Source organism: Meriones unguiculatus, chromosome 2 (assembly GCF_030254825.1).
Source record: "Meriones unguiculatus strain TT.TT164.6M chromosome 2, Bangor_MerUng_6.1, whole genome shotgun sequence".
Lineage (NCBI taxonomy): Eukaryota > Metazoa > Chordata > Mammalia > Rodentia > Muridae > Meriones > Meriones unguiculatus.
Genome location: NC_083350.1, coordinates 92,613,755 through 92,628,064, shown reverse-complemented (window position 1 = coordinate 92,628,064; position 14,310 = coordinate 92,613,755). Strand labels below are relative to the sequence as shown.

At 42.7% G+C, this 14,310-nt stretch overlaps 1 protein-coding gene and 1 pseudogene across 4 annotated transcripts in view; both read left to right on the top strand.

Moving 5' to 3' along the window:
• The window catches only part of Rfx4 (regulatory factor X4), a 153,553-nt gene that overhangs the window by 112,445 nt on the left and 26,798 nt on the right, over positions 1-14,310 (top strand). For all 4 annotated transcript variants that reach the window (XM_060377831.1, XM_060377830.1, XM_060377833.1 and 1 more), the window contains exons 12-13: positions 4,423-4,517; positions 4,860-4,977. In XM_060377831.1, the coding sequence (XP_060233814.1) occupies positions 4,423-4,517; positions 4,860-4,977 (213 nt within the window). The remainder of the gene's footprint in view (positions 1-4,422; positions 4,518-4,859; positions 4,978-14,310) is intronic.
• LOC110543716 (RNA-binding protein EWS-like) lies at positions 2,239-4,288 on the top strand (annotated as a pseudogene).

Here is a 14,310-nt window from a genome sequence, read left to right as displayed (position 1 = left end):
GGCAGTGGTGCCCCTGAAGGCAGTGGTGCCCCTGAAGGCAGTGGTGCCCCTGAAAGTAGTGGTCTTCTGAAGGAAGTGATGCTCCTGAAGGCAAATGTGGGAGTAGAGCTATTTGGAATCTCAACTGCTGTTCACTAACTATAAAACATTGAGCAGTTACTCATCTTGAAGTACCTCAGTTTCTTTATTTGCTGATGGGGAAAAAATGAGAATACTTACCTCCTTGGGCTGTCAATAACCAGCTGAACATGTTCTCCTACCAGGCAGTCCTAAGTACTAGGGTCAAATAGGAAGTAAGACATAGCCAGCCTCCATGACATTAACACTTGAGGGTCTGTCTTAAGATTGAGTACATCCATGTAAGTCACTTAGCAAGGGCTTAAGAAAGTTAGCTGTTGCCAATTTTTAATATACAACCATTATTGTCACCATCAGTAACTAAAGCACAGTAGTCCAGACACAGAGAAAAAGCCCCAAAGACACATTCAAAACCTTGTTCTAGGCTCTGCCATGTGACTCACTTGCTTTCTGGCTTTGAGCACATTGATTAATCTTATTAAGGCAAAGAACCAAGCCGGTTTGTTGGCACACGCCTGTAATCCCAGCACTCAGGGAGGCAGAGACAGGCAGATCTCTGTGAGTTTGAGATCAGCCTAATCTACAAAGAGAACCCTGACAGCTAAGGCTACACAGAGAAACATTGTCTTGAAAAACCAAAACCAACCAACCAACCAACCAACCAAACAACAACAAAAGGCATAGCAGCACCTAGTATCACTTGCTTTTCCATTGCTGTGGTTAAAATACCCCAACAAAACCAACAAGAGAGAAAAGGTTCCTTTAGGCCCACAGTTCAAGGCTACAATCCATCACGGTGGGGCAGGCCTGGCGGCAGGAGCTTGAGATGGCTGGTCCCAGAGTCAAAGATCAGTGATGAATGCTGTGCTCAGCCTGGTTTCTCCTTTTTGTTCAGGTTAGGGCCCCAGCCCGGGCAATGGTGAGCCCCATGGCTGAGATAAGGTGTGTCTTCTCACTGCAGTGGGCCCATCTAGATAATCCCAGAGGCCTACCTTCTAGGTGACTCTAGACTGTCAAGCTGACAATACTAATCACCACACACCTCGTCTCCAATCTGACAAAGATTATGTACTTTTAAAGCCTACATTAGGACTGCTTAGAGAAATTTTTCTGGCCCCTCTCACATGGGAAAAATTGTTCTGACTCGTGAAAATATGAGACATGGACAGATCTTGAACTCTGCCTTTATTTACTTAGCTCCATGTCCAAAATCCACACCAAAAATATGAAATGAAAGAGCTGCTTGCAGTGAGTGTCCACAACCATTTCCTATTTCCCACAGTGCTCCACTGAGCTCCAAGCATTTCCACACTTAGTTTCCTAACACAGGGCAGGGACAGGAACACATGGCTTCATTTGTCTAGTATGCATTAAGTATGAATGCCTAGCACCAAGAAGCTAGGTAAGTTACTTACCCAATATATGTGTAGTCCAGAAACATGCCTGGGCAGAGAGAAAAAGATGGTAATATGTTCTGACCTGATGGTTGAGCCAGGCTTTCTAGAATAACAGCTGTTATATATTTATAACACATTATATTATATATTATGTATTATATATTATATTATATATATTACATATAGAACACATTATATATTATGTGGCTGTTATAGAATCTGATATTATATTATATAGCTATTATGTATGTGTTATATAAAACAGCTGTTATCTATATTACATACCATATAGCTGTTATATATAACATATATTATAGAGCTGTTATATATAGATTTAACAGCTGTTTTATATAATACATATTATATATTATGTAGCTGTTATATAATACATATTATATAGCTATTATATATGTAATATATATAACAATTATTATATATATTATATGGCTCTTTTATATACATATGTATATATATATTATATAATGATGCACCAAACAATGATGACCAACAAGGAGAGAAGAACCAGTAAGGAGGCTTGATGCCCAACTAGCCATTGGCCAGTGCTATTAATGATGTAATAAAGGCAGAATAAAGACTGTAATGTGCTATGAGCGAGATGCGGGGGAGGGATGACATGTCTGCTGGGAGAGGCACAGGGAGGGCTGGAAGGATTTCATCTCAGCTAGGTCATGAAGAACCACACAGCTCAGTCCTCTGTGCTTTTAAAAATATACCTTGAGAGAAGGAGGAGGAAGGAGAGAAAATGGCATCCATGGATTACAGTACCTACAGCCATGCTGCAGCCCAGTAGGGCTACAGTGCTTATGCCGCCCAGCCAACTCGAGGATAGGCACGGACCACCCAGGCATAAGGGCAACAAAGCTATGGAACCTATGGACAGCCTACTGATGTTAGCTGTACCCAGGCTCAGGCCGCTGCCACCTATGGGCAGACTGCATATGCGACTTCTTATGGACAGCCTCCCACTGGTTATACCGCTCCGACAGCCCCTCAGGCATACAGCCAGCCTGTCTAAGGATACAGCACTGGTGCTTATGGCACCACCACTGCTGCAGTCGCCACAACCCAGGCCTCTGCGTATGGCACCCGCCTAATCAGCCTATGGCCAGCAGCCAGCAGCCACTGCAGCTACAAGACCACAGGATGGTAACAAGCCCACTGAGACTAGTCAGTCAGCCTCAATCTAGCACAGGGGGTTATAACCAAGCCCAGCTTAGGATATGGACAGAGTAACTATAGTTATCCCCAGGTGCCTGGGAGCTACCCCATGCAGCCAGTCACCGCACCTCCGTCCTATCCTCCTACCAGCTACTCCTCTTCACAGCCGACTAGTTACAATCAGAGCAGTTACTCTCAGCAGAACACCTATGGGCAGCCAAGCAGCTATGGACAGCAGAGTAGCCATGGTCAACAAAGCAGCTATGGGCAGCAGCCTCCCACTAGTTACACCCCCCTCAGACTGGATCCTACAGCCAGGCTCCAAGTCAATATAGTCAACAGAGCAGCAGCTACGGGCAGCAGAGTTCATTCCGACAGGACCACCCCAGTAGCATGGGTGTTTATGGGCAGGAGTCTGGAGGATTTTTCCGGACCAGGAAGAACCAGAGCATGAGTGGCCCTGATAACCGGGGCAGGGGAAGAGAGGGATTTGATCATGGAGGCATAAGCAGAGGTGGGCGGGAGGAAGATGTGGTGGAACGGGCAGCACTAGAGAGCAAGGTGGCTTCAGTAAGCCTGGTGGACCCATGGATGAAGGACCAGATCTTGATCTAGGCCTTCCTATAGATCCCGATGAAGACTCTGACAACAGTGCAATTTATGTGCAAGGATTAAATGTCAATGTGACTCTGGATCTGGCAGACTTCTTTAAGCAGTGTGGAGTTGTCAAGATGAACAAGAGAACTGGGCAACCCATGATCCATATCTACCTGGATAAGGAGACAGGAAAACCTAAAGGTGATGTCACTGTGTCCTATGAAGATCCGCCAACTGCCAAGGCTGCTGTGGCATGGTTTGATGGGAAAGATTTTCAAGGAAGCAAACTTAAAGTTTCTCTTGTCTGAAAGAAGCCTCCAATGAACAGCATACAGGGTGGCATGACCCCTCGTGGGGGCAGAGGGATGCCACCACCACTTTGTGGAGGTCCTGGTGGCCCAGGAGGTCCTGGAGAACCCATGGGCCGCATGGGAAGCCATGGAGGAGACAGAGGAGGCTGTCTCCCCCCAAGAGGGCCCCAAGGCTCAAGAGGGAACCCCTTTGGAGGAGGAAATGTCCAGTACCTAGCTGGAGACTGGCAGTGTCTCAATCCAGGCTGTGGAAACCAGAACTTCACCTGGAGAGCAGAATGCAACCAATGTAAGGCCCATTAGTCAGAGGGCTTCCTCCCGCCACCCTTCCCACCTCCGGGTGGTGACTGTGGCCGAGGCGGCCCTGGTGGCTTGCGAGGAGGAAGAGGTGGACTTATGGACCGTGGTGGACCTGGAGGAATGTTCAGAGGTGGCAGAGGTGGAGACAGAGGTGGCTTCCGAGGCCGTGGCATGGACCAGGTGGCTTTGGTGGAGGAAGACAAGGTGGTTCTGGGGGACCGCCTGGATCTTTGATGGAACAAATGGGAGGAAGAAGAGGCAGATGTGGAGGACCTGGGAAAATGGATAAAGGCAAGCACCATCAGGAACACAGAGACCAGCCCTACCTGCAGAGCTGCATTTATGACCAGATTTATTTTTTTAAACCCAAAAATGTTTTAAATTTATAATTCCATATTTATAATGTTGGCCACAACATTATGATTATTCCTTATCTGTACTTTAGTATTTTCACCATTTATGAAGAAACATTAAAACAAATTAAATGGTAAAAAAAAAAAAAATTCTACCTCTATGGAACTGCGACTTGAGTAAGGTGTGTTGGCTCTGTTCATTTGCAGTGTACCAGGAGTTTGACCGCCTGCTGGAGGAGCAGTCACCTATCGAGTCTTACGTAGAATGGCTGGACACCATGGTGGACCGATGCGTTGTGAAGGTTGGTAGGCAAGCAGGAGGGGCAGCCACGGCTCCTACACATAGTTGGTTGTCTCTGTAGACACCTAACTAGCATAGAACCCCAGAGTGAGCTGGCTAACACTCCTCAGCATCCATGGAGCCCTGGGGTTGCCAGAGGGGAGACCTGGTCCTAACCCCGGGAGGTAGATGAGGCAGAGACTGGACACTGAGTCCCCTGTTCCTGACTCATGCATTACTTGTTACTGTGCATAGCACCCTAGCATCAGATTTGCAGCTAGAGTGTGAAGGCTTACAGGCCTTCCCTCATTCTTCAGAGCCAGAATGAAGGACTGAAGGACTAAAGCCGTTCACTTGCTCCTAGGTGGCCGACAAGAGACAAGGGTCCCTGAAGAAAGTAGCACAACAGTTCCTGTTGATGTGGTCTTGCTTTGGCACAAGGGTGATCCGGGACATGACCTTGCACAGTGCTCCCAGCTTCGGTAAGGCTATCCCAGTGCACCAACACACGATAGCCAAGCACTTTTCTCTGGTCTCTGTGAACTGAGTCCACCTCTGGAATCATCCACAGTCTCCCTAACTGTCTCTATGTCTGTAAGGATACCATGAAAGTATCTTCTGGAGTTTCTCAGACAGCAAGCGGGCACTGAATGCTAAAGGTGAAGTGGCAAAGCAGCCTATGTGCCAATGAGGTCTGCTGGCAGAGAGAGCTGCCGGTGCTTAAGGAGATATGGGTGTCTACCATTCCATGGGACCTTCTGCAGAATTCCACGGCTGTAGTTGATCTCAGACTGGGCACAGACAGACTTCTGAGTTAAAGCCTTTGCAAATAGCCAGATTGACACTCCAGGGTTGTTTTCTGCTATTTTTCATTTATGATAGACTTTTGATGTTTTGACTTAATATTTCTTCAGAAATGCACTCTGGCCTACTCTCTAGAAGAAGACTTTGCACTCACTTTTCTTTTTTTGTTTTCTTGGTCCCTTGGATCACCCCTAGTCCTCACTTACTACTCTACACTGAGACAGCACTTGGCATCTGTCCTCAGGTCCTGTCTCTGCAGGCAGAAACCTGGTCCCCATCTTGGTGCAGATATCATGCTGCCTGTGGACACAGTTGTCTTCTTTTCAGCGGAGAGGGAGTATGTTTGATTATCCAGCTCGTCCATAGTGAGGGACCTGGAAAGGCATTCCAAAACACTGGTCTCTGTTTCCTGGTGTCTCTACCGGGGGCTGTTAGTAAAGTTTCTGGGTAATTGCTTCCATGCTCTCTTCCTCTGCAAGTGTAGATGTGAACTCTTTTCCAGTAATTTCGTATTAAGCCAACCCAGCCTCAGTTTGGTCCATCTAACCTCTTATCATCAATGGCTTGTCATCATTTTCCAGTTGTGCCACACAGTGAAGTAAAACACTGGAGCATTTTTTAGGAAACACTGTTGGCCCACTCAGAGAGGCATTCTGTTGGCAAATTCCTTCACTTCAGTCCTGAGGTTCTCTGAGCCTCCCCATGCTTCAGCTACAGATGGAAACTCTCTTAGAGCAGAGTATGGAAATACTCTAATGACTGCTGCCTGGGCAGTGCCATCAGATGTGGCGTTTTGATGACTTCCAGTCCCTGGTTAATGATAGCATGTGTTACCTATAGCTCTGGAAAGACCATTTTCTTGTGTGTAACTGCTTTTGAAATTTTTCTTATTGCTTCAAAATCAAAGATTCAACCATTTTCACACAAGCACAGGTGCAAAGCCAGGAGCCTCTACTCCCTGCCTTATCCCTATTCTTCCATGTGCTGACCCCTGAGATAAGCACAGTACTGACCGCCTCCATCTGTGCAGCAAGTAATGCCAAGTCTCCTTGGCATTACTCTTTGCAGCTCATTTGTTTTGGCAAATATATATATATATATATATTTGTATTTATAAATGGAAGCCCAGACACAACGACTGTGGTTTATCAATGCCTTGAATTTCTTCCTGAGATGTATGACTCCTTAAAATGGATTTTGTGGGCTTACTTCCTGTTCAATTACACTGTTTTGAGGTGTACTCGAAACTTGGGTAAATGATGCATTTATATATTTTTTACATGTATACATTACTATATATATGGTAAACACACACACACACACTGGAAAGAGAGATGTTAACCCAATTTCACTCTTATGGTATTTTTCTCAGCCTTGAGTGGGTTGAAACAATGCCTGCCTCTAAGTCCATTCAGCAGACTCTGAAATGGTCCAGCTCATCTGACTCATTGTTAAGTTTTGCAGCTTGGGGTGACAGGCAAGTTGAAAGAATGTGTAGTAGACAAAAGCCCAGCTCCCCCTCTGCCTGTATATGTCAAAGACCCAGTTGGTGGCTGTGTTTGGGTCATGTGTTCGCTGTATGAAAACAGCTAATTAGGAAATTAGCTGTTCCCTGCCCCCTCCCCCAGCCCCAAGGGCCAGCTCTATGTATCTTATAACTTCTGTATGGCCCTTGGCATGGAGAATGGTGTGGATTCTGTGCAAGTGCCAGCTTGGCATGCTGGCCATTACAGTGATCTTGGGAAATACCTCAAAGGCCTTAGCATATGCTATCTCCTCTTCTCAGAACCCCTTCGAAAGGTAGTTGACATCTTCCATCTCCCTGATTGCTTTTCACTTTTGTCTCCATAATTCCTTTTTTCACTAAGTCTGTGCTTTGATCTGGAGAAACCAGACTTTCCACCAGTAAACAGTGTATCTGGAAGAAGTTTACAAAGGTAACAAGTGACAAGCTTTGGATCTGGTGATGTCAATAGTCAGGGGACACCTGGATCTCCAGGTAGCACAGCACCCTTCATCCTTTCATTGTGGATTTTCATCAAATGCCCATTTATTTCACTGTTGTGGATGTCTGGAAAGCAACAATAGTTCCTGAAATACTCGAGAGGAAAACCATCCGAAAAGTCCAGCATGACAGCAGGGCAGGGCTATGCACCCTGCACCAACTTTCCATATGCTTGTCTTGTGGTCCAGCATCAACGCTCACCCTCTGGGCTGGGGCTGGGGGCCCCATGGGCATCTGTCAGGGAGCGGCACCCAGACCTGATGCCTGTGATGGGAACTTCCAGACTGCTTCTCTACATTCAAGTGCTCTGGCTCCCCATTACCAGAGCCTGCTAAACATTAGGAGGACCCTGGTGTTGCTACTGCCACTCGAGCCCTCTCCAAGCCCTAAGATTATAAACCTTCTTCCCTGGCATAGGCCCAGAGAGAAGGAGGACCTGCAGAGCAGACTCGATTCTTCCAGGGACAGGCCATCCTTCTTGGCTCAGCTGTTCGCTCTTTCCAATAAGCTCCCCTAACCCACCTGCCTTTCTCAGTTCAACATCAATGGGAACTACAAAATAGTGATTATGGAGAGCCTAACAGAATTTAGACATTCTATTAGCATTTTTTCCTATTACTGCCTCCAGTATGTCAGATGAGGAAGCTGGGGTGAAACTTTGTAAGTACTTCCCTAGAGTGGGCATGTAATAAGGCAAATAGTAGCCAAAAATAAATTATTTTAACAAATATTTTGCAAAAATAGAAGACCACTTTTTTTTTTTTTTTTTTTTTTTTACTTTAACTCTGCAAGGCAAATGGACATAGATTTCCTTCCACAGCTTGGGAAGGGAATTTGTTGAATTTCTTTGTCCAACTTCAAAGAGGCAGAATGGCAGAGCCCTGCTTCAAAACCAGATCATCTACATCACCACAATTACTCATTACCCAGACTCAGGCAGATAGCACAAAAGGTTTGAGAACTTTATTTTGTCCACACCGATGGTTTTTAATTTGTGGATTAAGGTTTTTTTTTTAATTTAAAGTGATAAGAAAAAAGAATAATCATCAGACTTGCAAATACTAACAGGTACCAGACAACAGTGTAGTAATAGCTTGTAAATGCTGAGAACAAAAATCGTCAACTTACTAAGCATGAGGGTGACAGGAAGGCTTTTCAGTTATATAAAGACCAGTGTAATTTGGTCTTTATATAACTATGTATCACACTACAACACATGTATCAAAAAAGCAAAGGCTACAAAAGGATGCACTTTAGCAGGAAGAAAAATAAAGCCACACATTGTGTCACATGGGAAACAATAATTTTCTGACTATCACTGCTGCGTAACAAACTGCCCCAAAGCAGAGGCCTGAGACAACCATTTCATCACCCGGATGGGTTCCTGTGGTCGGTACCTAGGGTGACTAGGGGCCTGTAGGTGACCATCCCGTCAAAGGGCAGATCTCAGACACTCGCTAAGGTCCTTCAAACTCTCTTGGTTCAAGAGTTCCAGGCCTCCTGTCCACCAACTTTAATGCAAAGAATGTATGTGAATTGGGGGGCCCTGAATTTTCGCACGAAAGAAAAATTTAAGTAAACAAATTTAATTAGCTAACCCTTTCTGCATTCATTTGTTATTTATGTATGCATATGTGGGGGTGGGGCAAGCCACAGCATGAATATGGAGGTCAGAGGGCAACCCTGGGGAGGCAGTTCTCTCTTTCCACCATATGGGTTCTGAGAACTGAACTCAGGTCTTTAGGGTAAACAGCAAGTATCTTACCCATTGAGACATATTGATGGCCCCAAACTAATCTTTATGTGTATTCTTTACAAAGGTAAAGCCAAGTTCTAGAAGAAAATGTAGAACATGGATTAATGAGAAGTAACCGCTCAATGAACAATTAAAATGTGTAGAGGTCTTTGTCTCTAATAGAACTACTAGATAGCTTCAGATTTTGTCTGAAATGTGTATTCATATATGCTTTTACAGTAGACACATAAGGGTATGTATAGGATGGATGAAGAGATTGTTACTATGGAACCATCATCATAATTTACAGCTGGAAGTAGAATACTATGAACATTTAAGAGATGGCAAGAGGAGGTGAAAAAACCACAGAACCTATGTGGGAAGGTGAAAAACAGAACAAGACAGTGGAAACGATAACAGAGTAAATGCGGAAGACACTATGCCTGCAAACAACAGGCAAAATATTTTTAGAGCTTTCCTAAATGATGGGTTGTGTAATTCTTAGCTTATGGAAATCTTTATTTAAAAGACTAAAAATAAAAACTGGAAAGCGACAACATCCATTTAATGAGCTAATCTCAATTTCAAACCCAGCAAGAACATATACCATTGTGACTCAGCCACACTGTTTCCTACATAGGAAAACACTAGAAGACCTATCTCACCCCAGGTTGTTTTGAGACAGTCTTTCTACCGCAGCCCTGGATGGCCTGAAACTCAATATGTAAACCAGGCTGGCATCAAACTCACAGATAACACCTACCTCTGCCTCCCAAGTGCTGGGATTAGGAGCATATGCCACCATACCCAGCTTTTCTTTTCTTTCTTTCTCGCTCTCTCTCTCTCTTTCTTTTTCTGTCTCTCTCTCTCTTTCTTTCTTTCTTTCTTTCTTAAATCATGATTAGTGGTGGGTGAAATATCTCAGTTAGTGGGTAAAGGCTCTTGCTGCCAAATCTGGTATTATGGGTGCACACATAATAAATGTAATATAGTTTCTTTAAGAAAAGAGTCTAGAGATGGCTCAGCAGTTAAGAACACTGTCTGCTCTTTCAGAGGTCCTGACTCCAATTCCCAGCAACCACATGATGGCTCACAACCAGCTATACTGGGATCTGATGCCCTCTTTTGGCATGCATGTGTACATACAGATAGATCACTCATATACATAAAACAAATATTTTTTTTTAAAAAAGAAGTCTATAACATAAATGAAAATTAAGTTACTTTAGTTTTTATAAAAGCATTGGTATTGTTAGCACATTGAAATAAAATTTAAAAAGTAATAGCATTATTCATAGTAGTAACTGAGTCTAAAAAGTACCTTAAAATAATTCTGAAAAAAGGTGAAATCCCCTAAGCTTTATGGCCAGGTACCATGGCTCATGCCTGCTTTGTCAGCACTCTGAAGGCTGAGGCAGGGGCCTCTGCAAGCTCAGGTCCAGTTTGTGATACACAGTGAGTTCAAAGCCAGCCAGAGCCAGATGGTGAGACCCTGTCTCAAAGAAATAGAAAAAAAAAAAAAAAAGCCCTTAAAGAAAAAAATATGTTTGGAAAGATTCAAAAGATGTTAATTCTCATTGAATGTATAAATTCAATGGACTTCCAACTCTCATCTTCAAATTTGCTTGGATATAACCTTATCCTCTTCATTCCTATGGAAACCTAAAGGACTAGGAGAGTGAAGATGCTGTGACGGTTAGGGCAAGCAAGGTGCAGGGACATGCTCAGCTGACACTCGAGTTGATTGCAAAGCAAGACAGCGTGGCTTTTGACAGCGATATTCAAGAGAATAAATAGCACAGAGACAGATAGTCAGGAGAGAGGCCTTTCTTCAGCCCATCAGATCCTCACTCCCAGGTCTTTAAGATAAGAGTGTCAGGGACTACTGGTGAGACAGAAATGGGACTCAGACCAGTGGTTTTTCTGAGGCAAGAATTTTAGGGTGACTAAGATGAAATTAGATGCTCTAACTTCCAAGAGGGAATATCTAAATGAAAAACAGTAACAATGACAAAAATAGATCTAAATGCTCAACGTCTTTAGTCATCAGGGAAATACAAATCAAAATGGCTCTTAAGATTCCATCTTACACCTATCAGAATGGCTAAGATGAAAAATTCAATTGACAGCTCATGCTGGCAAGGATGTAGAAAAAAGGGAAACACTCCTCCATTGCTGACAGGAGTGCAAACTTGTATACTTTGAAAATCAATCTGACACTTGATCAGAAAACTGGGACTAGCCATACCTCAATAGCCAGTAGTGCACCACTCCTGGGCACACTCCTGAAAGATGCTCCACCACACAACAAGGACATTTGCTCAACCATGTGCATAGCAGCTTTATTCGTAATAACCAGTAACTGAAAACAACCTAGATGTCCCTCAACCAAAGAATAGATAAAGAAACTGTGGTACATTTACACAATGGAATACTACTCAGCCATTAAAAACAAAGAAATGAAATTTGCAGGATGGAACTAGAAATGATCATCCTGAGTGAGGTAACACAGACTCCAAAAGACACACATAGTATATACTCATAAGTGAATTTTAGTCATATAGTACAGGATAGACATACCACAATGTACAGACCTCACAAAGATAAGTAATAAGGAGGACCCTAGGGAAAACGCATAATTCTCAATCAGAAGGGGAAATAGAATAGACAGAGTTGAAGAGTAGAAACAAGGACCATCGGAGCCAATCAACCAGGGCCCAGAGGAGCCTATGGAATCTGAAGCGCCAACCAAGGACAATGCACGGTCTGGACCTAGGTCCTCTACTTATAAATACCTGGTGGGCATCTTAGGTTTCATGTGGGCCCAACAAGCAGTGTAGCGGAGGATATCTCTGACATGTACTGTTACCTGCTTTTTAACCTCTTCCCTCTGATGGGACTGCCCTACCAGGCCACAGGGGAGGAAAATGAACTTAATCCTCATGTGAATAGATGAACTGGGTGTCTCGATAGGGAGGCTCTCCTATTCTGAGGGAATAGGGGAAGGGAGGATATAGGAGGCTGGGTGGGATGGTACTACAAGCCTTTAATCCCGGCTCTTGGGAGGCAGAGGCAGGTGGATCTCTGTGAGCTCGAGGACAGCCTGTTATACAAAGTGAGTCCAGGACAGCCAGATCTATAGAGAGAAACCCTGTCTTGAAAAAAAAACAAACACCCCCCGCCCCATAAAATAAAAGCACAAACACACAAAGAACAAAGAATGAAGGAAAATAGTGCCAAGGAGCATTTGAATATATATATGTGTGTGTGTGTGTGTGTGTGTGTGTGTGTATTAGCATGTATTTTGGAAGAATGTGAAACAAGACTTAGTATGAGAGGCTTGGCCAGGCTGCTTCCTCTGGATGTATTATTATAGATACTATAAATCAGCCACGAGAAAACCTTAGGAGAAGAGACATTGATATATATGTTTTAAACTGCCCTGGAGTAAAATTACCTCTAATCTTACAACAAGATGGAGGGAATGATGTCAGAGTCGCTGTACGTTTTTGGATGACAGCAGGATAATTCATAAATGGCATCTGCTGCCTATTGTGGGCCTGCTCTCCGCAGCTGAACACCCCCACGCTCTGATTGTTAGTTTTCTTGGTAATTTTAGATTTCTAAATAATGTGCTCACAGTGCTATTTCTCCATTTGCCACTTGTGTTCATTGCTCAGTTCATGGAGCTTTTGCCGTTCTAGGAATGACACATTCATTGAGACTTAAATTTGCGCTTAACGTGTTCCATAAACAAAGTTAAAGCATTTCTAAAAAGAACATGGAAAAGAGGGATATATTTTGAAATGGATATAACTATCAAATGATTAAAATCCAGAATATATTGAAACCCACTCTAAATAAGGTATCTATCTACTTATCTATCATCTACCTTCCTATTTATCTACCTTCCTATCTATCTATCTATCTATCTATCTATCTATCTATCTATCTATCTATCTATCTTCTACTTATCTCTCTATATCTATCTATCTATCGATCTATCTATCTTATCTATATCTAATCATCTATCTCTTATCTATATCTAATCTATCTTATATCTATCTATCTATCTTCTACTTATCTCTCTATATCTATCTATCTATCTTATCTATATCTAATCATCTATCTCTTATCTATATCTAATCTATCTTATATCTATCTATCTATCTATCTATCTTCTACTTATCTCTCTATATCTATCTATCTATCTATCTATCTATCTATCTATCTATCTATCTCCCTATCTGTCTATCTATCTATATCTATCTATCTATCTATCTATCTATCTATCTATCTATCTATCTATCTTATCTATATCTAATCATCTATCTCTTATCTATATCTAATCTATCTTATATCTATCTATCTATCTATCTATCTATCTATCTATCTATCTATCTATCTTTCTATCATCTATCACCTATCACCTATCTATGGGGGCATAGGGATATGTGGAAGTTAGAGGACAATTTGTGGGAGTTGGTTTCCTCCTCCTACCACGTGGTCCCAAGGAAAGAACTCAAGTTGTCAAACTTGGGGCAAGTGCCCTTACCCACTGAGATATATCCTTGGTCTTTAAATACATAACTCCAGTATGTAAAAATAAAATAAGCAAGAGACACAAATGGCAGTTTATAGAACAGGAAATTGTAAAAATGAACAAGTACATGAAAGGACATGTGTCTCTGTGGTAATTAGGTTACTTCAAAGTTCATACCCTTTTTGCCAGCACCTTACATGGTACCGGTAAAAGTGTAAACCAGTCTGGCAGGCAACCTTGCACTCCCTAGATGCAAAAATGGTCATCGTAGCTAATTTTCAATGATAAAATTTGTCAACAACCTAGCTTTCACTGTCAGGAGAACGGGAAAACTGTGGTAGTCAATGGTCGGTTCTTCAGCTGCAGCTCCATGTCCACATGCATGGATCTACAAACAGAAAACTGTCAAAGCAGGTTATAGAATGCTATGTAGGGTATTGTATCACTTACACCACATTAGAAAACTATATATGTGTTCTCTACAGATATGTAAGTGTATAGTAACAGTAGAAAAACATGTGAACAATAACATTCAAGATTAGTCATTATTCAAAGGGACGAGCATAAAGAGTCAGGGAAATTACAATAAGGAAGAAAACAATTAAAAACATGATTTAAATATAGAAAAATGTTCAGCATATCATAAAGCTATGTGGTAAGTATACTAACACTCATTTTAGAATGCTCTCATCTTCTATAAGCTAGAACACCTTGCCCAGAATGAAGAA